General features: G+C 40.2%; 1 protein-coding gene across 2 annotated transcripts in view; it reads left to right on the forward strand.

Annotated features, from left to right (window-relative positions):
• The window catches only part of SHOC2 (SHOC2 leucine rich repeat scaffold protein), a 49,219-nt gene extending 30,158 nt beyond the window's left edge, over nucleotides 1–19,061 (forward strand). For both annotated transcript variants that reach the window (XM_081911615.1, XM_081911616.1), the window contains exons 4-9: nucleotides 5,304–5,434; nucleotides 9,099–9,287; nucleotides 12,007–12,129; nucleotides 12,350–12,487; nucleotides 13,281–13,398; nucleotides 14,329–19,061. In XM_081911615.1, coding sequence (XP_081767741.1) covers nucleotides 5,304–5,434; nucleotides 9,099–9,287; nucleotides 12,007–12,129; nucleotides 12,350–12,487; nucleotides 13,281–13,398; nucleotides 14,329–14,537 — 908 coding nt within the window. In that variant the 3' untranslated portion in view covers nucleotides 14,538–19,061. The remainder of the gene's footprint in view (nucleotides 1–5,303; nucleotides 5,435–9,098; nucleotides 9,288–12,006; nucleotides 12,130–12,349; nucleotides 12,488–13,280; nucleotides 13,399–14,328) is intronic.
• Nucleotides 19,062–24,830: the final 5,769 nt, after the last annotated feature.

A 24,830-nucleotide genomic window follows, 5' to 3' on the forward strand; every position in this document is an offset into this window, starting at 1 on the left:
AAAACAATTAATGAGGCACTAATATAGAAAAGGCACCCTTTTATAGAAAAGGCACCCTAATATATAAAAGGACCCTGGCTAAGTACCCTTGTTTAAATATGTGACCAATGTTGTTTATTGTTTGGCCCTTAATCTCAAATAAGCACTTCTTCATTTTTTTTAAGGCATTGTTTATTTTTAAATTCAAATTAGATCTGAACATGTGTACAGTCATACGTCGGGTTACAGCCGCTTCAGGTTGTGTTTCTTCGGGTTACGGATCGCCGAAACCAGGAAGTACCAAAACGGGTTACTTCCGGGTTTTGGCAGTCGCGCATGTGCAGAAGCACTAAATTGTGTATCCCGCACGGATCATGTTCGCAACCCGAGCGTACACTGTATAGGGGCAGCTCTCGGAGGTTGTTCTGATGTTTGGGAGGAGATGTAACCTACTGTACTTCTTTTCATGTGACAGGTCTTGCCCAATGTATCATCATAGTGGAAATCAAGCTGACAGAAGCTGAGCTCTTATATAAAATTACTGTTTGTAAAGGGGAATTTTTGGTGGTGGTTCCCTTTAGAGGATCCCTGTGTCTAAGGATGTGTCTAAGGATCCCTGTGTCTAAGGAACAAGTTGTTTGGAGAGCTTAGAACAAGTCTAAGGATCCCTGTGTCTAAGGAACAAGTTGTTTGGAGAGCTTCAGTTTATTTGTTAGCTCATTATATTTTTATTTTTTAAATCTTAAGTATTTATGTTCTGCATTCCCAAGCAAGTAACCTTTACAAAGTGACTAACGAACTAACCAAATTACCACCCATATTTCCCTTAATATAATTTAATATAATTTGCTGAATTAATATCCCACCCAAATTACCCCAGATCAGTTCCTCATCAATTTATTTTCCTTCAGTTAATTTCACTCCCAGATTCTGCTTAAAATCATTCCCTCAATAATTAATAACCTCAAATTACATCCTGATAAGCCTTACTTAGTTCCCCATACCCTATCCAGATAATCCCAAATTGATCTCTCCCCGAAGTCATTTCCAACCCAGATACTGTTCTAAATTTGTTTCATTTAAATTAACCATCAATCCTTATCTTTACTGGGGAGATGGTTGCCTATTGCTGCAAGTCCTTCTGCATTAAAAGAGACACTTGCCCAAGTCCTGCCTCTGTAGTTCTTGTAAATACCGGTAACCTGTATGAAAGCAAACTTTAGAAAACATTATCTTCCTGGTTTATTATATATATCTCCAACTAATCAAAAAGGTATGTAAATTAAAGGTTGTAGCCCATCTTTTTTAAAAAAGAGAAATGCTTCTAGGAAGAGTTTCCTATAATTAAATAGCTTGTACTGTGTGTAGACTTGCTCCTTGCAAAAAAGCATTACACTCTCCAGGATAGCCTGGTACCTTGCTAATGCTGGAAACTCCAGCATCCCTATTGCACTTATTGTGGATGATTTAAGATGGTGGCTGCTTGATGAAGATGAGAGTCAAGTAGTTCTCATACGAACTTATCACTGCTGTTCACTAGGGTAAACAGAGAGTTAAGGACTTCAATGGTAGGTGGATCACAAGCCCTGCAATATGAAATCTGGCCCACTGTATTCGGATACATATGCTTTAACTTGAATAATTTTCAAAAGCTTTTCATAGGCCTTTTTCTGTAACCTTCACCATTTTGATCCATTGCTAGCAGGGATTCCTAAAAGGAGCTATCTTGGCAGTTTGCAAATATTAAAGAGGCTTGAGAAAACAATTGCTTACTCTTCCTACTGAGATCCACTGAGGTTACAGGAAAATAGATTTTGCTAGAGACTTAATGTATCTGTTGTGCTCTCTACCCTGGCCTCTTCTTGCATTCTGGGCTACTTAATATCCTCATAGGACTTCTCTAAATGCTTTGACTATCAGCATTATTTTTGAAAGGTTAAGTGTCACCCCCAAACTGCCTATTTGTTATTAAACTAGTCATTTAGGTGAACTGAGTTAAAGTTGTAGGTCCAACTTTTTAATCTTGCCATTGTGTGTTTGTTAGACCTTGTTGATGGCGTAAGCAGTGATAATCTTCATCATTCTGGTCTTTATTATCGTATTTTTCGCTCTATAAGATGCACCAGACCACAAGACACACCTAATTTTTGGAGAAGGAAAACAAGAAAAAAAAAATTCTAAATCTCAGAAGCCAGAACAGCAAGAGGGAGCGCTGCGCAGTGAAAGCAGCAATCCCTCTTGCTGTTCTGGCTTCTGGGATAGCTGCACAGCCTGCATTCGCTCCATAGGACGCACACACATTTCCCCTTACTTTTTAGGAGGGAAAAAGTGAGTCTTATAGAGCAAAAAATACGGTAATTCAAAATTTAAGTTATGAATAGCTTACTTAGAAAGAGAAGGAGCGTTGAGCTGCTGATTCTGTGGTAAGCTTTGTGTAACAAGGAAAATGCAGGTGTAAAGTCCTGTACTTTGGAAACAAATCCAGGCAAGTTCAATACAAGCATCTTCTAAATGCCTATGAGCAAAAAATTGTTATGGGCAAAGGTTACAAGCATCACTGTAATTTGCTACCTCGTCTATTTCTGTATTACTCATACTGTGCTAGGTGGCTAAGCATCGATTTGTATGAAGCTTTTAGGTCCTTCGTCTTTGGGATCCACAGCTCCTGTTTAGCTTGTTCTGACCCATGATGCCAGCTTCAAGATCCACTTGGTTTCCCCCCTAGATTATAAAATCCAGGACGATGCACTTGATCATGGGGCCATACCAAAAGCTCTGAGGGGAACAGGGGTCTCCTAACAACTCTCAGCACTCTTAACAAACTACAGCTCCCAGAATTCTTTGGGAGAAGCTATGGCTGTTCAAAGTGGCATCATAGTGCTTTAAATGTATGGTGTGAGTTTGGCCACCTTCAAAATATTATTGCAGCCTTCTTAATAAAAAGAGATATCACAGAAGTAAAACAGATTCTCCATGCCCCCTTTCTGTTCCTCGCAGCCATTGATTTACAGTGGTACCTCTGGTTAAGAACTTAATTCGTTCTGGAGGTCTGTTCTTAACCTGAAACTGTTCTTAACCTGAGGTACCACTTTAGCTAATGGGGCCTCCTACTGCCGCTGCCGCGCAATTTCTGTTCTCATCCTGAAGCAAAGTTCTTAACCCAAGGTACTATTTCTGGGTTAGCAGAGTCTGTAACCTGAAGCGTCTGTAACCCGAGGTACCACTGTAATGTTCTCTCTCTCTCTCTCTCTCTCTCTCTCTCTCTCTCTCACACACACACACACACACACACACACACACACACTACAAAAACATAAATGCCATGTTGCTTTCTCATTGTTACTTAGGGCTTGTATTTAAATCAACCTGGTACCCATAAGCCAGCCTTTCTCAACCTTTGGGTCCCCAGATCTTGTTGAACTACAACTCTCATCACCCCTAGCTAGCAAGGCCAGAGCATCTCCATTCATCCTTGTGTCTCTCTACTTTGTTTCCATTGTGGCTACAGAAAAAAGGAAATCTGTCTATTGGTCCTGTTTTTTCACCACCAGCCTGTTTGGCAGAAGGCTGTTGTTTTAACTCACCTGCTAAGAGGCTAGTATCCTACATTTCAGGGCTGGAATAGGGGAGAATTTCCTCCCCACTGCAGGCAGCATGTAAACCTAGGCTACTAGCCTCTTAGCAAGCTACTCAAAAAATGTGCAAGCTACTAACTTTTGTAGGGACACGGGTGGCGCTGTGAATTAAACCACAGAGCCTAGGACTTGCTGATCAGAAGGCCGGCGGTTTGAATCCCTGCGATGGGGTGAGCTCCCATTGCTTGATCCCAGCTCCTTCCAACCCAGCAGTTTGAAAGCATGTCAAAGTGCAAGTAGATAAATAGGTACCGCTCTGGCGGGAAGGTAAACGGCGTTTCAGTGTGCTGCTCTGGTTCGCCATAAGTGACTTAGTCATGCTGGCCACATGACCCGGAAGCTGTACGCCGGCTCCCTCGGCCAGTAAAGCGAGATGAGCGCAGCAACCCCTGAGTCGGTCACGACTGGACCTAATGGTCAGGGGTCCCTTTACCTTATTTACTAACTTTTGTGAGTTTATTTACAAGACTGTGATACTTGATAAAAAAAAATATGTCTGTGTCTGCGTAGCAGACAAAAATTGTCTGCATAGCAGAGTACAGAGCACATAAGATTAGATTGCTTTGTGTCATCTAGTTTTCCATTGGCAAAATAGGTAGCCACCCCTTGCTTATGTCTGTTTGCAAACTTCCCTAGAATTGTGATTAGTATGTTTTATGAGTGCGAAGCTTATGTTCCCAGGAAAAGGGAGGGATGTCATTCTGCCCAAAGGTGCTGCAGAGTGTGATGGTGGCTTGCAAATTTACACTTAAAGCTTCTGTGCCAATCATTCTTCTTATTGGTCTGAGAAATAGATAAGCTTGGTAATAAAAATGGATATGTACAAAGGTGTCATAAAAAGCCAGTATTAATTTTTTTTGTAATCATGACTATAAATATATTTCTGCAGTAACAAAGTTTTTTATGCTTCACCAGTGAATTCTGTTTAAACTGCCAATCCTAAGAAATTTATCTCCCACACGTAATAAGAGCACCTTGTAGCAAAAAACATTTAACTGTAATTTTGTATCTCATGAAGTTTTATAGACTGACAAGTGTTGGGGCTTTCTGTTGACGAAATGGATAGCTTGCTCTGGCAATATTGATCTTATGCTCAGTGTTGCACCAAGAGAGATATATCAATTTGCAATATAGTCTCATGGGTTAAGTTCAGAAAGCATTAGGAGATGGCAGCAGGTTTTTCATTAATTATCCGCTGGCACATGCAGCTCACATGCAAGGTTTTTATGTCCTTAATTGTATTGCTTTTGACATCTGCTAATTTCCCCTTCCTCTGTTCTTGCAGAAATGCTTACCCTTGTAATATGAAATGTGTAAAGTGGTCTAAAGTACTAGAGTGATGAGTGGCCAGTAATGTTTAAAAAGAAACAAACAAAAAAACTTAGATGTAGGCTTTGAGAGAATTGCTGGGCAGCTAGAGATGAAAGCAAAGCTGAGTAGTGTAAATTGATTACACCAAAATGGGACATAGCTGGAATTCTGAATCCTTCACCAGTGTTTGCGTCTATACTTGGGAAATCCTTTGAAAATATGCTGCTGCTCAAAATATGCAGAGATATTATTGTGGAAAGAATGTATTGAAAAATAAAAACTCTAGGAATTGGTTCTTTTCCAAGAAAATGCAACCAGTGGGAGTCCCCTTCTCCCAGCTTCTAAAGCAAATCTCTCTTAACCCTCTTCTGTTTTTAGGAAACCTGTCCAGTCTGAAAAGCCTTGGGCTGAGGTATAACAGGCTCTCAGCAATACCCAGGTCTCTAGCACAGTGCAGTAAACTTGATGAACTGAATTTGGAGAACAACATGATTTCTGCTTTACCAGAGGTGAGGCACTCTACAGTTTTTGTATGATTGCAGCTTAATGTTGTTTAAATGTTGCTCTAAAGCACTGGAACCGGCATTAGTTTTATTGAAGACAAATGCCCTGGAAACGGAAGGCTGCTGAAATTTGCCAAATTGGATGTAAACTATTAGCATTAGCACTAATTGAGTGGGAATGAATGGATATTGCTTGAAGAAGTTGCTGCTGTGAGAAAGTTGCCTGGAAGCTTTTAAGAACAAAGCTGAATTGCCCCTCCCAAGTGCATTATGAAAGTTACTCAAGTGTAATTAAATATACAAAGGAGACTGACAGCAAAACAGATTGCTTTATCATAAGATAAGTTTGGCTCCCAATCCAAAAACTCTTTTAACAAATAAAAAATGCTTTATTCAGAAGTGCTAGTCTGTGTAGAAATTGTAATTGTTGCTGAAAAGAGCCACTTGCATGTTAGTGTAGTGGGGTAATCCATTAAAGCAAGTCTCTTTGGCAGCAGAAGAAAGAAAACATTTGTAAAGAAAACTGCAGAATTGCAAAATATACCAAGCTCATGATGATGCAATGCCTAATAAACATTAGATCTTAAAAGACTAGTTTGGGAGAGGCAGCTGTCCAACAGTATTCATAAATAGTAAGTACTTTGTTTCTTTTCGAAGCAGTACATTCATTATACAGCCTCTTCTCTGACCCCTAAAAAAATAATAATCAGTGTGTTTGAAAATGGCTAAAAAATGTAATATCTATGTGGCTGAGTTTATTATGACAGCCTTCAGCATCAAGCTTTTGCGGATTTCAATATTCTTTGAAAAGTCGGTGGTGCCAAAGCTCTATTGCAATCTTTGGCATGAAGGACTCTCTTAAATATGATTAATATGAAATACCTTATGAGTTTAGGGCAACATGCAGACTTTTGCTCACTCTCTGTGCTCTCCCCAAGTCTGCTCTGGAGGTACCCCAGCACTCTGAAACAGATTTTGGGAGGGTGGGCTTGGGGCTGCAGGAGAAAGAAGAAGGGGAAGTCCTGTTGTACTAGTAAAAATATGTTCTGCTGGAGGGTGGTTACTGCTGGATATTTTGAGAGTTTACTGATGGAAATTCCTATAACTAGTACAGTGGTGCCTCGCTAGACGAAAAGAATCCGTTCCGTGATTCTCTTCGTCTAGCGGTTTTTTCGTCTTGCGAAGCAAGCCCATTGACAGCTTAGCGGATTAGCGCTACAGCTGTCAAGCGGCTTCCAGCAATCAGCTGTTAAGCGGCTTATCAGCGGAACAGCTGATAAGCGGCTTAGCGGCTTAAGAAAAGGGTGAAAAAAGCGAAAAAACCCCGCGGGGGGATGCAAGATTTTTTTCGTCTTGCGAAGCAACCCCATAGGGGAATTCGTTTTGCGAAGCGCCTCCAAAACGGAAAACCCTTTCGTCTAGCGGGTTTTTCATCTTGCGAGGCGTTCGTCTTGCGGGGCACCACTGTACTTGAGAGCACCTTGCAGTATTGCTGTAATTTTTAAAATGATTACTCTTGTGCAAGTTTACCAGTATTCCATCATTACAGGCACCATGATGCAATATTCATTGCATCAGAAAGAAAGTTTGGCATAAGAAACCAGAAGAGGAAACTTTCAGTGATTTCCCATGGTGCTACTCTGTTGATGGAAGGCATCCCTTAGTGGAAGAGGGGAAGAGGCAATGTTCTGCAATTTCCTCCCCACCCCTTTGTAGCCATCCATGCCTCCCCATTTTGTTTCGCTGGGTTTCCATCCTGCGTAAAATTGGGCCCAGCAGGCTGAGCTTGTGTCAAATTTCCCCAAAATGGTCTCCCTTCCCCAATCTGTTAATGGATATTTTCCATCAATCAATCTCTTTATTACGGTCAATGACCAGTAATTTCCTTTCATTGGTGGAACATTACTGTTCGATACTACTCTTTGTGATTTCTGAATTACAAAGTAGCAATATGACACCATTTTAGTAAATAAAGAAAACCAATCCTGTCTTCAGGTGCTTTTCTTTTTCATATATAACAGCTTGCCTGGTGAATGATATAATCTGTTTGAATCTGTTTTGTGTTTGTTTCGATTGTTACTTACAGTTATTTGTCAGAAGCGTAAACTTAAAAAATATTGAGGCTGCAGTTAAAAGCCCCAAACTTGTTAATCCTAAAAGTTATGTCAGTATACGGTTCGTACCTTATCTGAGCGCACAGTGTCTTGGAACTTAAGTTAATGGAATAAAAATTCACAGTTGCCTCGTTCTCCCTGCAACATCTGATGTCCCCCAAAAGTCCTCTTTGGGTGACGCAGGCAGGTTCCTGAATACTGTGGCCTGGAGGGTGTGTGTGGAGAGGATGGGAAACTTTGTTTTCATGAACTTGCTTAAACTAACTCCCCTTAAATCCAGCCCAATTTGGAGCAATTCCTGTGTACCTCAGCTGTCCTCTGTTCCCCATCCCACATTGTTCAGGGTATCCTTGGGCACAAATGGCTGCAGGGTGGGAAGAGATAGGAAGCGTTCTTCCCGTGAAATTCCTTTTTTAGGATCCAAGCTGTTATCTTTAAAGTAAGGCTGTCACCCAGTTAAAGATAGTTTAGTCTATTGCTTCAGCATAAATTTACATTTAAATAAAGCAATAATTCCTAAGAAACATGCATGCTTCTATTTAATGTATGGGCATGTTACAGTGGACACCATCTTAGAACTTCCAAGATGGTGCCTGCTGCCACAGTTGTGGTAAGTTCTTACATTAAAAGTATTAGCAGTTTGCTTAAATCTTGCCAATTCAATTGGGGAAAGGGTTCTTTCTTAGTTAACTGAAAGTTTTCCATCTATTAATCTAACAGATTACTTGACTAAAAGTTGCAACCCCACTTAAAAGTACTCTAGTTTTAGACAGCAATGGTGCAGCAACAGCTATTTGGATGGAGAATTGATTGTGCCTATCAAATGAAACCATAGCACAGGTCTTATGGAAGCACTGGTTTCCACAAAAATGAGCTAAGCCATGCTGTGTTATATAATGCCTGTTACATGAGGGTGCAACAATAAATGGTAAGGTAAAGTTAAATCTCTGGCACAACCTCAGCTATGAATTACATGGCTCTCCCTTTCCATAGGCTGAGCTTGTTACAAAGTGCGAAAGTACTATAATTGGCTGAGCTATCTAGACATTACCTCACTACTTGGAATTAATTCTAAGCTTTTCATGTTGCCCAGAGTTTATTTTCAGCCATTACTTTGGGGAAATAATTTACCGGTGTAATGAGTGGGGTTTTTTTAAATGACATGCTTATCTTTTTTAAACACATGTGAATCAGCAATTACAGCACTGTATGTACAAGTTCTGTGCAAGCAGATACTTCCTCTTCCCATCAGTTCTGGCAACAGTTCTGCACGCACACTCCCACTGTGCACATGAAACTGTTCCCTGGTATTGAAGTATACATGGAAGCTCTTGTGAACATTTCCATGTGCTTTAGTTCAGACTACTGGTATTTGTTTTTTTTAAAAGCGTGAAGTTAACATTTTTGCAAAAATAACAGAAACCCATATGTTGTCACACTAAGATGGAGATTACCATAGGTGGCATGCAAGAGAAAAGAAATATTCAAGTATGTTGGTGTTCAGAGTTCATGCAAGTTTGTATTTAGACCTGTGTGCTTCTATTTTGCTTCCCCAGGGTCTCTTATCCAGTCTTGTGAATCTGACCAGCCTCACTCTGGCAAGGAACTGTTTCCAGTCATATCCAGTGGGTGGCCCCTCACAGTTCTCTACCATCTACGCTCTCAATATGGAGCATAACCGCATCAATAAAATCCCTTTTGGAATTTTCTCCAGAGCAAAAGTGTTAAGTAAGCTGAACATGAAGGTGAGACATCGCTGACTATCAGGAACTGTTTTGCTTCCAGGCTTGCCAATGTTGCCAAACATTAAGTGCAGTTAAGTAAAGAGGTGCAAGATAGCCAGGTATACATGACAGTAGTGGATGAGTTCGTCAGATATTAACTGGAAAAAGCCTTTGTTGATTTGATGCTTCTTTTTTCATATATCTGATGAGAATAGCATAAAATGAATAGAGCACAAACTTCTTTTCTAATGCAGATTTGAATATCTGTTCTTTAGAAGCTGGCAGAAGCCTTCCTTTCCCCCTACTGCTTTTGTAGCTTTTGCAAAAGACTGAGAACTGTTAAGCATAATCAGTGTTTAAAATTGACCGAGCCCAAGCGGGCAGCATGTTTACGTCTTTGCTCCTTTTTCTTGTGAAAAAACTGCACGGGGAGGTAAACAGAGAAATGGGCCCTTGCCACATACTGGGTTGTCCCCAAAGCTGCACAGGTGAAGTTTGACTCACACAACACTTGCCCCTCATCTCCTCTCCCTGCCCCCTGGAATCTGTTCTAGACTGTCTTCCAATCCTCCGGAGTGAATTCTGAGAGTGCCTGGGGAGCTGGACAGGAGGGACAAGTTCTTTAGTACAAACAGGAGCCTGTTGCACAAGCAGAATGGCACCACTGGATACAAACAAGTATCCATAAATTACTTGTAATTAAAAATTTGTTTCAAATGTTGGCAGTCTGAAAAATGGAGGAGCTTGCTTCCATTGTTGCTCAAAGTTGTTGCTGAGGTGGTGAAATAGGTTGACTCAGATCATTGCATACTATAAATGTGGTTTTTGGTATTTGGAACAAGATGTTAAGGTGTTTCAAGCCTAGATCCATATAAGTAGGCTGCTCACATTGTAGGAAACATTTTTGGTTATACTTGAATTGAATATTAAATTGCCAAAAGCAAATATTTTATTGTCAGTTTCTTTGAAGTCTAGCTGAACTCCGCTGCAACACATAATTTCTTTCATTTAATAATGGTCTAAAACAGAGGATCTGAGTATTGCCAACTTTATTAAATGCTGCTGCTTGTAATGCAGGTGGTGAGTCTTTTATTTGCAGAGAACTGGCTCTTATATATATATCTAAGTTGTACTTCCAATTAACACAAATACTAGCCACAACCTGTTTTTTTAAACAGTGTATATCATCTGGGCAAGGACAATACATACTTGAAATAATATACTGTTCTGATTTGAATTCAAATAATAAGCACAGTGTAGCAGTGCTTTAAACATTAATGAAAATGTAGACCTTGCATAAATATTGACTATTCTTTTGTATGACTTCCTAGCTATAATGCTTTAAAGAAATCCTATTTTCTTTATGTTATTGGTCTCTTATTAGGGTTTCCCAATAGTGCTATGATTTCCTTGGTTGCAATATTATTCTAACTTGATACGTGAGAGAACAGCCTTGCTGTATATGAAATCTGTGTGTTTATTTTTAAGTCAAAAACCCAAACTTGGTGCACACGTATGTGTTCACATTCTGGAGAAAGGCAGTATATACCCTTCAAAAGATTTTTTATTTAAGATATTGGTAGGACATTGTTATGGAGGACAGAGTAGCATCACATTTCTCTCTTTGAAATGTCTATGTGGCCACCACGTGAAGCAGTGAACAAGCACTTACTCTGTATTGATCCTTCTACCAGCCGGTGTTAGGGAATTGCGTCAGGTGTCAGCTGTGGTGTAATGGAAACTATCTGGAAGGAAATCCATGAGAGTAGCTGGAGTAAATTGCACACATCTTTTATCAGTGGGAGAGGAGACATTGGTTGTGGGTGACTGGGTTTTGCCAGCATGTGCTATTTGCAAAGCCTCTCTGTCCAGCAATGGAGAAGGAAGGACTGTGCACCCTGTAGTCCCATCTTCCCTGGCCACCTTTAAAAACAAATTGCTTATTCAAATTCTAAATTATCTCCTTGTTTAGATGGGGATGATTTCATGCCGTGTTTACACACCACATATGTAGCAGCAACCATTAGGTAAATATAGCAGTCGTTCCACACCTGATTACCCCCTTAAACTATGGCTGCGTATGTTCTGTAAATACACAGTGTGAAGCTGTTCCTTGGGCTGTACTCTAGCTGGTTTTCAGCGAAATGAAGGTTAAGGTGAATCCATACAATTAGTAGCACTTTGCATTTTGGATCCCCTTTCTTATAATTTTATATAGATGTGTACAGCTGCATTGATTTTGTAATGTAATGTAATGAATTTGTCCTTGTCATGTTGACAGTTTAATATTTCTATCCTGCTTTTCTGGGAAAACAGTCAGTGGCTTATATTAAAAATAGTAAAATACAATTGGACAAGGTAAGTTAAAAGAGATCTGTAATGTAAAGATACCTTTTAAAAATATTAATGAACAGTTGTACAAAACTAAAAAGCTTTAAAACAGATGTGGCCAATTTGGTGCTTTTTCAGATGTTTTTGGACTGCAACTCCCATAATTCCTGGCTATTGGAAGACATATCTGGGGCTGATGCGTCCACAATATTTGTAGGGGAACATGTTGACTGCCCCTGCTTTAAAAGTTTTAAAGCAGCAGATCAGTGGTATTTTTTATTAGAAAAGTGGTATTTTTATCAGAATCAAAGAGATTTTATTCCTCATGTACCCAATTAATGTCCTTTTCAAGTAGTTGTCTTTTACTTTTTCAACCACATTCCTAAACCTTCTTCATATGAAATTACAGGACAATCAGCTGACGTCGCTTCCCTTGGACTTTGGGACATGGACCAGCATGGTAGAACTGAACTTAGCTACAAATCAACTCAACAAGATTCCTGAGGATGTGTCTGGACTTGTTTCCCTAGAGGTGAGTGGCATACACTGAGATCTTGTGAACTGCCCTGAGCTCTTGTGATGAAGGGAGGTATAGAAATCTAATAAATAATAATAATATAATAATAATAGTGGAATAGAAAACAGGTTTGTGCAGAACTCACAAAAAGCTACACAGAAATTCTAATTATTGAATGTTTAGTTCGCCCATAACCTGCTGGTTTATTCAAAGTTCAACATACGTCTTTCTTCAGGTTCTTGTCTTGTCGAACAACCTTCTAAGAAACCTTCCCCATGGCATTGGGAACCTGCGAAAGTTAAGAGAATTGGATCTAGAGGAAAACAAGCTGGAATCCTTGCCCAATGAAATAGCGTACCTTCGGGAACTTCAGGTACCTATCTGTACCACATAAAAACGAAACTTCTATCAATGGGTCTTTTTGCCTGATTTGGTATTAGGGGTGCCTCTTTGTACATACGTTTCACCAGTATGTGGCATTGCCACGTAAGGAGGGTGGATAATGTGGAAGTAACTGTAGAAGTCATTGTGGGGAGATATTTTATAGAAGTGTCCCGGTTTCTGTGTATGGTAGATAACATTGCAGAGTGCTAAAACCTAAATTCTGGGTCATGACATGTTGCATGGGGTAACTGATGTGTTATGAGACTTTGAGGTCCTAGTGGTTGGCTCGATCAAGACGTTGGCCTGGTGTGCAGCCATTGTGAACAAGACAAATTCCATGCTAGGCTTCTACTTCTCCACACAACACATAGTTAAACTATGGAACTCACTTCCACAGGAGGCAGTGATGAGCACAAACTTGGATGGGGATAAGGCTATCAATGGCTACCAGCTACTATGGCTATGCTCTGTCTCCATGGTTGGAGGCAGTAATGCTTCTGAATACCTGTTTCTGGAAACCACAGTGGGAACTAGTGGGGAGAGTGTCCTTCTGCTTGGGTCCTGTATGCGAGTTTCTTACAGGCATTTGGTTGGCCACTGTGAGGACAGGATGTGGGACAAGGTGGGCCATTGGCCTGATCCAGCAGGCTTTTCTTACAACCCTATGGTTGCCGGGGAGGGGAAGGCTGTGATTCTAATGACTGGATAGTGTTACCCATCTTTGTTCTGGGTGATTGAAGATGGCATTCATTTGATGCTTACATACGCATATTTCTTCCCAGAGGTTGATCTTAACAAATAATCAGTTGAGCACCCTTCCCAGAGGAATTGGCCACCTCATCAATCTGACACATCTTGGACTGGGAGAGAATTTTCTTACACAACTTCCTGAGGAAATTGGTATGATATTTGTTTTTCCCATACATAGAATGATGTGGTTTTGTTTTAGCTACCAGTAAAATGCTGGATATGTAGTCTACTGGTGTTGATTATCTGCAGGATTTGCTACATTCCAGTTGTGTCCTGCTCACAGGGTTGTCCCAGGGATGCTACGCACTCTCTTAAAATGTGAGCAGAACTGTATTTCTTGTAACATTTGGAAAGCACTAGGGTAGATACTTTGCCAGTTTGGGGAGTCTCTTCTAGCATATCCCTCATCAGAAGACCTTTAGCATAATGAAGTCTCTTGAAGGTAGGAGTTAGGAGTTCAAGATTTTGTAGCTGGGAAGACAGTAAAGGAAGAAATAAGACAATTTGATTATCTACAATGGGCTTCAGTTGATGAGGGGAAGTCGCAATCTCTCAATTTCATACTGCTTTTTGTTTGGCATGCAAACAATAGAAAATGGCAGTAGATGAGAAATGCATCTTCAATTTAAGGCATCTGTTTGGATCCTGTGGAAAAACGGGTTGCCGTACTGTGATAACTGACCGAAGAACAAACTATTTATGTGTTGAGAATATCTTAATGAGAGCTTCTTTCTGGGTGGTGTGTGGAGTTCTGTTGGCACCCTCACGCTCATGGGAAGGCTTTTGATCTAGCAGATGTGTCTCCGAATGAAAGAGGAAGGGAGGGAGTTTTCATTGAGTGATCCTCTCTCCAGCACCCTCCCTCCAGAAATCTGCTCCAATCAGTTGTCTAATCCTTCAGAACAGCATAGAAGGTGATATGGAGTACTGCCATGGGGAGAGGGAATTAACAACAGCAGGCTCCCATCCTCCTTTTAGGCGGAAAGCCCTTCTATAAGTGCAAGGACAACAGTTGGGTCTAAATTAGTTTCAGCCAAGGGTGTTTTTAAGTGCTAATTATGGCAATTTTTGCTTTTGTAGGTACACTGGAGAATCTGGAAGAACTGTATCTAAATGACAACCCTCATCTGAACAGCCTCCCTTTTGAACTGGCCCTTTGCAGTAAATTGTCTATAATGAGCATTGAGAACTGCCCACTCAATACCCTTCCAGCTCAAATTGTTGCAGGTGGACCTTCCTTTATCATCCAGTTTCTCAAAATGCAGGGACCATATCGTGCCATGGTCTGATGGATATCTGCCCTAATGATGTACAAAATATAAATTGCATTGAGGGTATCATTGTGTACATAATATTATCTAGGCCACATGGTGCCAGGGTTTGATAAAAGTTGGATTGTTCCATACACTGTACAAAATGCAAAGAGCATTATTGGTATTGTGTATGTGTGAATATATAATATAATATATAGGCTGTATATTATATTATATATAAAGCATAAATAATATAAAACAGGCAAATTCAAGACCATGTTTATGTGTTTCTGCTAATAGAGGAAGCATAGCCATTTAGATTTTTTTTTCTTTGTAAAGTGCTTGTCTAAGTTTTCTTTGCCGAATTTGATGGATGTCTGGGTAATTGGAGATACTAGTTCACTGAAAACAATGGCCAACTAATTGCTGAACAATTTAAGGGACAAAACATTTTTAGACAGAGCCCTCTTCCTATGGGAAAAACAAGCAACTTGATTACACAAACTTTTTTTTATTATCATTCCCCTCTGTGCACATTCTCTGTGTCAAAAATCCTTTCGGGTGATTTGTCCTCTAGTTGGGGAGATTCTTTAACTTATTTTAAGATTTGAAACAAATGGTGTTGTATTTGTTTACAGTCAGAGTAAATCACTGGATTATTTTTATTTTTTATTATTGTTGTTGGATTTGCTCTGTTATACTCATATCTAAAATTAATATGCTTCTGCCGAGGGCTTCTTATTGTCTGATTTTATATTAAAACAAAAGCGTAAGTAGGAAAAGATGCAGTTCAACAAAAGCTTGAATTTAGGCCTTTTTCAGTTTATCGTTTGTAAGCATATCTTATTTGATCCACTTATTTTACGGTTGGCCTCATCTGGCGCAAGCACCATATTCTGATACATAAATTGACAGATATATTTGAAAACCCGCAACATTCTGTTAAGGTCTAGTAGTGCATTGATGAGGAATGAATATATATTACACCAGGCAAGTGTAAGAGCTCCCCCGGTCTTTGTACAATTAATGAATGTGTCTTTTAAAGCACTGCAGTATATGTAAGATTTATGGTTGGTTGACAGTGTTACTCTGGCTTTATATCTTGCCTTGCCTTGTACATCTTTCCATTGTCACGGAGCATCTGCATCCAAGCACAATATCTTCATGCTGTGCTGTTTTGCTGCTGAACTAAATGCACTTTTCCCTGCAGAAGTGGGACACTTGCTTCAAAGTAATCAGTTCAGTACCATGGTTTATTCTCTCAGCTTCATCCTATCAATCTCAGTATTAAAGACCGGTCTGTTTTAAAAAGACACCTTTTCATTTGTACTTAAAACTTGCTCTGTAAAAAAGAACAGTAAAGTGGTTCACATGCAGTTTTACTGTCATTTTCGTGGCTGTATGAAGGGCTAATAACGCTGCAGTGAAACAGACACTTGCTACTAACACTTGCAGTGCCATTTCTAGTTTTTGTGTGCACTCATCTTGCATTCTGGGCAGTTGTTTTCAATGTCAGTTCACTACATTGGATTTGCTTCTGAGACTGTGGAATTTAGAGAGTGCTGTGTCTTTTGAACCAGTTGTACGCACCACAGAAGCCAGAGGAATCTTGTTCATCTATTGAAGGTTTTGGAACTTTTATTTCTGGCACTAAGAGCCATTTAATCAGTACAATCCAGAGATTATCACATATGCCTGTCCCATGTAAATAAGTAAGATGCACACTCCTGGCAGTATAATTAAGAATTACTTCTGAGTAAAGATGCTTAAGAGTGCTCTGCAAGTGTCAGAGGCTGCAGTGGGATTGGGATGTGTCTGAGTTCCTTTGGCTTGAGCCCATCATAACTTACTGCCTTGCTCTGTTTTCTTTGATATGAATTATAGCTTTTATTGATTGGTTTTCTCACTAGCGAGGGAGAATTGTTTTGAAAGAAAGGCAGGTAAGATACATAAAACCTTTAACGGGCTTAAGCTGGTAGCAAAAACTAGTCTAGATGTCACTGGATATACAAAGGGATATCTACTACAGTCTTCTGAAAAATAATAATCTAATGCTTTTTCAGTTTAGATTTATAAAATTGTATAGTTTCAGCTGTGTGAAAGCCTATCCATCTGAGCATTAAGGTGTTAAAATACAAAGTGGTGGTTTAAAGGTGAAAGTCCACTTTATGCTGAAGCTGTAAACTTGTCCCAGTAACTCAGTCTGTGTCTTTTTATGCTGCCCATATGCACTTTTAGGGGGAGATAATCTTTTCTATAATCAATTGTCTGTACCTGTTACTTTTAAAGCCAGAGTTTAGCCATGTATTGAAAATTATTCCAGGCAAAATGAGAATAGTATCTTTGGAAGATTTTTCAGAATTTATGTAGGATAGGATGCTTCTAGTAGGTTGGGTTCTTCTGCCACTTTGTGGAGTTGTGGGTAGATGAAGTTGAACTGCATTTATGGAACTGGTAGTTTTGTCTGTAAATATATTAATACAATTGTTCATCTTGCCAAGGATTATGTGACTGTTTTTCTCTCTCTGAAAGATCACTTGCATGTTGGAAACTGGTTTTATTCATTCATTAAAACATTTAAAAAATGAACTATTTTTTTTTAAAAAAAGGTGAATCAATTATACTTCAGTATCACATGTAAAGAGGAGTCAAAGTATAGTCTGTTAAGCACAGAATCTACAGGACTCCCGAATCCAAGTTTATGTTCCACAATCAGCACAGGATGCAAAAGGAATAAATTTAGACGGAGGTAGCAATAAATTCTGGGCTAAAAAGAAATCAGAAAATATTTTCATAATGCAATTGATTGTCTTCTGAAATTTAGAATTTGATTTCTCATGATAGAAAGTTATTGTGTCCCAGAATATCTTTTCTTTACTTTCCTTGGCAAAATGATGGATTCTAACCAATTAGGAAATGTCCACCTAAATCTAGCAAGGATGTATTAACTGGAATTTAAAAATTGAATCTGTGCCAATCAGAAACTTGGGGAAAATTCCAGGATTTGTGATACTGAGAAGATACATATATCTAGATAGTTCTTTTTGGGATGTCTAGTAAGTGTGCCCCTTGCTCTGGTAACACTACACATCTAAGTAGCTCTACTAAGTCAGTTCTACCTTTTTACGCAAAGCTTCAGAATTAGTGACAATCCTCTCAGGTCTCTCAAGCAGTTTTGATGAGTGTCAGTGCATATCCTCCCAAGTTCATCATGGAAACAACAGCAGATATATTTGGAGCATTCTTATTAGACTGTTCCCCATAGAATCACGTACATGGGTTTCCCAGTGCAAGAACAGATGCCATGTCCATCGAGGTCATCACCTTGGCTCCAATGCGGGTGCCACCATCAGTGCTGCTGCTCTTGTGTTTTTCTCTGGCAGCTGTATAGCAAAGGGATAAAACCTGTATGACTTGGATGTGATGCATATGGATGTCAGTGTAGCCCTTGCTGTGCTTTGTTGGAGTAACCCTGTGCCTCTGTGTTAGAACAGAATTTTAATGGCAAGTAGGACGGAATTGCCCCATGTGCTGCTTTAGCACAATGAGCACAAACCACCCTCTGCACTGCTGAAGGAACCCCTTAGATGGGCTGCAAAGTACACTTTGTACAGCTCTGCCACAGTTAAGGAAGTTACAAAAATCTAACCTCCACTTCTTAGGATTGAGTTGCAACACCGAATTGCAAAGGAGGAATAATTGGCATTCACTCTTTGGGAAACCAGTGTATATATCTTAGTATAATATTCATGTTACATTAATGGCAGTAAATTAATTTGGCTCCATAATTTGGCTTTAAAGATCTTTACCCAACTTCCCTGGTGGGGGCTTTCTAATGTGTTTCCTGCTAAAATTTTGCAGTGTTTGCTTTTTGATGTTTCAGACTTCATTTACACAATTTATCTTGGCAAATATTTAAGCTTAGGAGGGATTCTAGCTCATTGAAATGTTTTTGTATAGTAGTACTAAGAAGAGAAAACTGTAGCTACTTATTGTCAAAATGGCAGGCGAAATTTAAAGTAGCATCTTTGACCTGGACAATTTTTGGAATGGGGGCATTGGGATGGTTTTGTATTCTTCACATATCAAAGGAATAATTCCTTCCTGATTATTCAAGAACCTGAATGCAGCAGAGCATTTGTATAGTCAATATTGCACCTCCATTGTATATTTAATCAGCATGTCAGAACTTGCTTTTAATTAGGTATACACTTGGCAGTAATTTGCACAACACACCAACTTTAAAAGGCACATGTAGGGCAATTACTAATGATAATATCTGCAAAAAAAATCTGATGGCTTTTTTATTCTACAAAGATCTGAAGATTCTGTTTATTATTTCAATGTTTAGGTCTTAAGCAGGACAGTGCAGGATTCTGCCTGTTAAATACAAGACCACACTAATTTGTGATTGAAAATGAAAGCGTGTAAAACGGTCTACAAAAATTGTACTTTCTGAATTATTGTAATGTTGATTGTTATGTCTATAAAAGATTGCCTTGCTTTTTTATAAGTCATTCTGTATCAATGTATCATTATAAATAGTATATTTGTAAATGAGCTGCCACTGAGTCTTTTGGGCATTTTCTAGTGGTAAAGTTTAATTTAACTTTGTCTGTAAATCTGTGCAGTATCGCAGATAATTGACATTTTTGATTGCCATTCTCTCTGTCCTTTTTCAAAGATTTCGTCCCACCCATCCCTCCAGTATAAAATAAGGTTTATTGTATATTGATATTTATTACCAAATTTGCATGATAGTAACTGGTCTAAAAGCAAGCAAATGCAGTTGTGTAAAAATGCAGAAATCTTGGTTAAAAAAACCCTTTACTTCCTTTTTGATCAGTAAGCCTTGAAAGTGTAAGCAATTCATTTGGTATTCACTACATTTGGTAATCAAAGAAACAATAGTTGACAAGGAATTTTGGTACATTTTATGTATCTTATATTGAAAAGATGGGAAATCACCTGAGGTCTATCATTTTTCTTGTAGTAGTTTCTCCACTTCTCATACACGTTACATCATTTCTGGTAATTTGGATCCAGTCCATATACTATTAGCTCATGCTTTGCTTCCTGAAATACCTATAACTACAAAACAATTCAAATAATCACAAAAGTGCAGCCCTAACCCTGTATAACTGGGAATCAAGCAAATTGGATTCAACAGGACTTCTGAATGCATGTGGGGAAGGATTCAACTGATGAGTCCCATCAACAGTAGCCCTGAGCAAGACCCTCTGCTTGTGCAGTGGAATTGCCCCATCCCCCCAATTGCTCTTGTAGGTGACTGGCAGGTGGGGTCCAAGAGAACCCCCAGAGCATTACGTGTGGTAGGAGAGAAGGGAGAAGGGATTGTTCTACATGGCAAGCCAAGATGCTTGCCGGAATGTTCAGAAAGTCAAGTGAGAATGTTGCAGAACAAAGGGCTTCAACATGATTATCCATGCCAGGAACAGAATATTCAGTTAAGTTCTACTTTGTGTTTCCTCTATCAAAAACACAACAAAATGCCTTGCCACTTTCGAGAGTTTCTGTGCTGCTTTAAATATTGCCCAAATGGTTTTTTTCTCCCTATGACCACTTTTAAGATGAGAGCCCGGCTTATTTCTGATCTTTACACTTGCTGAGGTGTAAAGCCAGCCGACAGTGCCTGCTATTAATAGCATTGTCTTGTCTTTGCTGCCGTTTCCCTGTGCTGGTCTGACCTCCTTGGTGGCCTTTTGCAAATCTATTCTGTCAGTTTCCTCATTGGTATATAATAAGGATAATGCAGGGTTGCTGTGAGGATTTATTAAAGCTTATCAAGGACTGGAAAGATGAGTGCTACATGCAAAGGAGTTATATAAATGGAAAATAATCCTATTATGGAATTATGATTCGGATTAAAACTATCAATGAAAAATCACCCACAGCAGTGATTTATTTTTTATGATTAAATTAGTTACAAATTACATTATTCTGATCTGTCTTCTGCATTCATTTAATATGGGGAACTGGAGAAAGTTGAGAAAAAGCAACATCAGGTTCTTGTTTCCAGAAGCCCAAGGCATTGTTAAGTATCATTACTCTTAGCGGCATGTTTCAAGGACTGCTTCTTTTCTTGTGCCTACAGCTGCTTGTTGCTCAGGCAAACTGATCATCTGATCAGTTATGTCTGTTTTGCCAACCTTAAGGTGAATTGAACAGCTCTTCTGTGTGATAATCTGGCTATTATGATCGAATCTGGGTGATTTATAGGTACACTTTTTATTTTGCATAATTCTCTGTTGAAGTCTGTTTGCATAGCTATTGGATGAGAAGGTAGAACTTGAGGTACAGATGTTCCTACCATACATCTCTAAAGATAGTCCCAGTTAGGGCCACTTTACATGATTTCCCCCCACCCCGAATATCAATTCCATGTAGTTTCATATACAGCATACAATGTGATAAATGCACACGTGTCTATCTTATCATGTGTGTTTCATGTGGAAGGTAAAGGTAAAGGGACCCCTGACCATTAGGTCCAGTTGTGGCCAACTTGGGTTGCGGCACTCATCTCGCTTTATTGGCTGAGGGAGCCGGCATACAGCTTCCGAGTCACCATGACTAAGCCGCTTCTGGTGAACCAGAGCAGCACACGGAAACGCCGTTTACCTTCCCGCCAGAGCGGTACCTATTCACCTACTTGCACTTTGACGTGCTTTCGAACTGCTAGGTGGGCAGGAGCTGGGACCGAGCAACGGGAGCTCACTCTGTAGCGGGGATTCGGACCGTCAACCTTCTGATCAGCAAGTCCTAGGCTCTGTGGTTTAACCCACAGCGCCACCCGCAATTGCCATCCAGTGGGTTCTCATTGCATCCATCTCATGTGCATATCCTTCTGAGTTTTGTCATGTATGCTTTCAGGCCATATTCTGACCTCAAGGCTACAGTGTACTTCAACCACTCTCCCTAACAAATGATCTTTACATTTGCTGTAACAAATGATCTCTGCACCACCAGCCAAGCACTATGTGGGTTGCTGCCATTTCATTATCAGTCGCCATATTTCTGGTCGGCCAGCATCCCTGATAGGTGTGCGCATGAGCTTGGGGACTCACTGCAATATGGCAATGATTCAGCTGTAAATCGCTGAACGTATTTATAGCCAGAGCTTAAATTGCTTGCAATGTGGAGGCAAGTTTCTTGGGTATTTTTCCGGGAAAAATAACACCTGAACTGAAAAGTGGCAGTAGCGGACAGATACCCCACAAAAGCAGAGATCCACTGACAAAGCAGTTTCTGCCACTCTGCGATCAGGTAAGACAATGTAGTCAAGCACAGCTCTTCAAATTAAAACACAGGCAACCAAAGAAAGAGGTATGTTTTCTGTTTTCATAAGGCTACACCAAAAGCCCACATTGAGCAGATGTGGGTTCCTTGCAATTGCTTTCTTCCGTAGCTGCCACCCTTACTAAATGTAGCAGCCATGCATTTATCTGGTATGTTCCCCGTTCATCAATTTGCATTCCTGAATGTGTGATTAAAAAGCAAAAACAGACCTATTCCATGTTTCAATATATTAAGACAGAATACCATTTTCAAACACCTTTGGTAGTACAGTATTTGAAAATCCCAATGTAATGATTGGTAGAAAAATTTCAGAACTCATTTTTTTAAAATAAAGAGCTCTGGTCCGATCTTGTTTAAGCCCTAATTCACTATTGTATGTAACAGTCTCCCAGTCTCTCTCTCTCTCTCTCTCTCTCTCTCTCTCTCTCTCTCTCTCTCTCTCTCTCTCTATATATATATATATAATCTCTTGGAGGGCTGCACATAAAGTGAGGAACTTAAGGAGCTACTTATCCCTTTCCTCTCTGGTCATATCTGCACTCAAAAATGCCCCCTCCAGCTTTGAAAAAGCAGCTTTGGGTTTGGGTCATTAAAATGGTTGGAGAGGAAAACATTCAGCAGCATTTTCCTGCCACTCCTCCATGCAAATGTGCAGCCTCCTCTGACTGTTTTTCATTTCAATTTTAGGATTGCTGAATATATATCTGGGAAACAATGCTTGGCTCTTAGCTCTTGTAAGATTATAAACTGTTACAATATATTATTTTAAAATATGCTCAAGGAGAGCTTGTTGATGAAAGTAAGACATCACATTAGCAATTTGTAGAGGCCTATCCACCAAACAAGCTAGGAGATGTAGATTTAAAAACAGGAAAAAGAATAGCCGTGACATCATGTGCCAGGGGAATGAGATGGAGCCCTCATAAATCCAAGAATCTGGCTGATGATTGTTGTGGTTTGCTCAGAGGCATTTTGTAGTATGCGAGTTGTTTTGACAGGACATTTGAAAGCAATGCCATTCAAGTAATGGTGCTAGGGCTCCTTAATCTGTAAAGTGAGCAGATGGTTATTCCAGGCTGTGCCATTTAATTCTACTGCACGGCTCATGACTATTTTCATGCGGACTGGCTTTTAACAGATCTCTGTGATCCATCCAACCTGATAGATTTCAGTAAAAGGGACAGAAGCTGCCAAGCTTCACAAACTCAACCCTTCTGCTGTTAACAGGCCTTAAACTAACATTAGCAATGACTTTTTTTTAGCTTAATAAATGTGATTGGCCCTCACGGGCATTTATGGGTAAGTGATAAAGTCTTTAAAAGGAAAATATGCACACTGAGATAGACTTTTTCTCTTTTTGAAAGGTGACGTCTGCAAAACATTGAGTACATCTTGACATAGAAAGAAATGTCAGCAGGAGGGCTAAGGGCACACATGTAGAATGAGTTAAATGGAGCTTCTGGGTAAAGTCAGTATTGCAGCCTGAATGAAGTTTGTAGGTGCTGACCTCTTGATACTTCGAAGCCTTTTTAAACTCTCCTGGATTTTTTTGAACATTTGGTAAATGTTGCCTATTCCTCTACCATCAGGTAAGCCACAAGTAATACGTATTTTTTTAAACTGAAACTTTGTGGAAGTCTCCAGTACAAATCTCCAGGATATCTCCAATACAACTGATGTTGTGGGTTATCAGGTGGTGTTCTCTGGCTAAAGCTGTCCATGTGGAGCAGCCTTCCCCAACATGGTGCTCTCCAGATGTTCTGAACAACAACTCTTATCCCTGACCACTGGGGCTGGTGGGAGTTGAGAGTCCAGTAACACCTGGAGGAGCACCAGGTTGAGGCAGGATGATGAGGTGATTTATCGTGGTCTGCACCCAACCCAATGTGCTGCTGTCTCTGTGCTTCTGCCTTTCTAGCTTGATGTCAACACATTCCAAGAGGTCCATTGCAAGAACCCTAGCCCATTGGCTTCTGTAGCTTGGAAGCCTACACAGGCAGATATTTGCACATACTCAGTTCCACTAGGGCAGCCAGATACTGACTTTGAATCCTTTTGGAGCTGCTTGTTTTTTTCCATTTCAGGTGGGGGTGGGAGGTCCATCTGCCTCACTTTTCTCTTTTCTCTTGCAATTTTCTTCTCTGGAAAAGGCTAATGTGCAGCATAGCTCCTATGGTCTGCAGTGATGTCAGTTCCTCACCCCAGGCAGCAACAACCTACTTTAAAGTGGTGTAGTGATCTCCCCTTCTGTGCTTTCCCCCCAGCTTCCATCCTATCAAGAAGCAAACTTAAACTTTGCCAGCTTTTCCTGTGTACCTAGACAATGAAAAAGGAATCACTGAATGGAAGGGATTGTGAGGGTAATCTAATCCCTGCAATGCAGGGTCTAAACTCCCTGCAACACAGAGTCAACAGTAGCACTACTCATGCTTTCTCCAGCAGTCTACCACATCCTCCCAGTCCCACTTGCAGGGCTGGCCCTACCATTAGTCAGGGCGAGGCGACCACCTCAGGCATTAGATGTTGGGAGGGGTGAGAGGCGACACTGGCTGAAAACTCCAGCCATCAGTCCTGAGCTTCCCTGGTCATACCGCTCTTCAAGAACAAAGCTGCACGCACCAAACATCCTGCCTACACCAACTTGCTGGTCTCAGTTGAGGATGCTGCCGCATTGCTGGTGTTGAGTAATAAGTTGCCAGGCTGCTGGGCTTCTGTATTTGGAATGGGAGATGCCATCTTGCCCTTTGCCTTGGGCAACAAACCTCTCCTGCTCAACTTGTCCTCTTGCTGGCCACTCTAGGAATTGCTGTCCAAGTGAGCACCATACAAGCAAAACCTGTAATGATTTTGTTTTCAAAAATCAAAAGATCTGCCTCCCATGAGGGCTGCACATGCCTGAGAATGCCATGTCTGGCAACACTTGAGGTCTGCCCCTCCTTGCAATGTGTGAAGAAAGGTCCAATAGTTATGTGCTTGTCCTCTTCCGCTTCAAGTTCTTTTGTTCCCAGCTTT

The sequence above is a fragment of the Podarcis melisellensis genome (genome assembly GCF_964234715.1).
Source record: "Podarcis melisellensis genome assembly, chromosome: 5".
Taxonomy (NCBI): Eukaryota; Metazoa; Chordata; class Lepidosauria; order Squamata; family Lacertidae; genus Podarcis; species Podarcis melisellensis.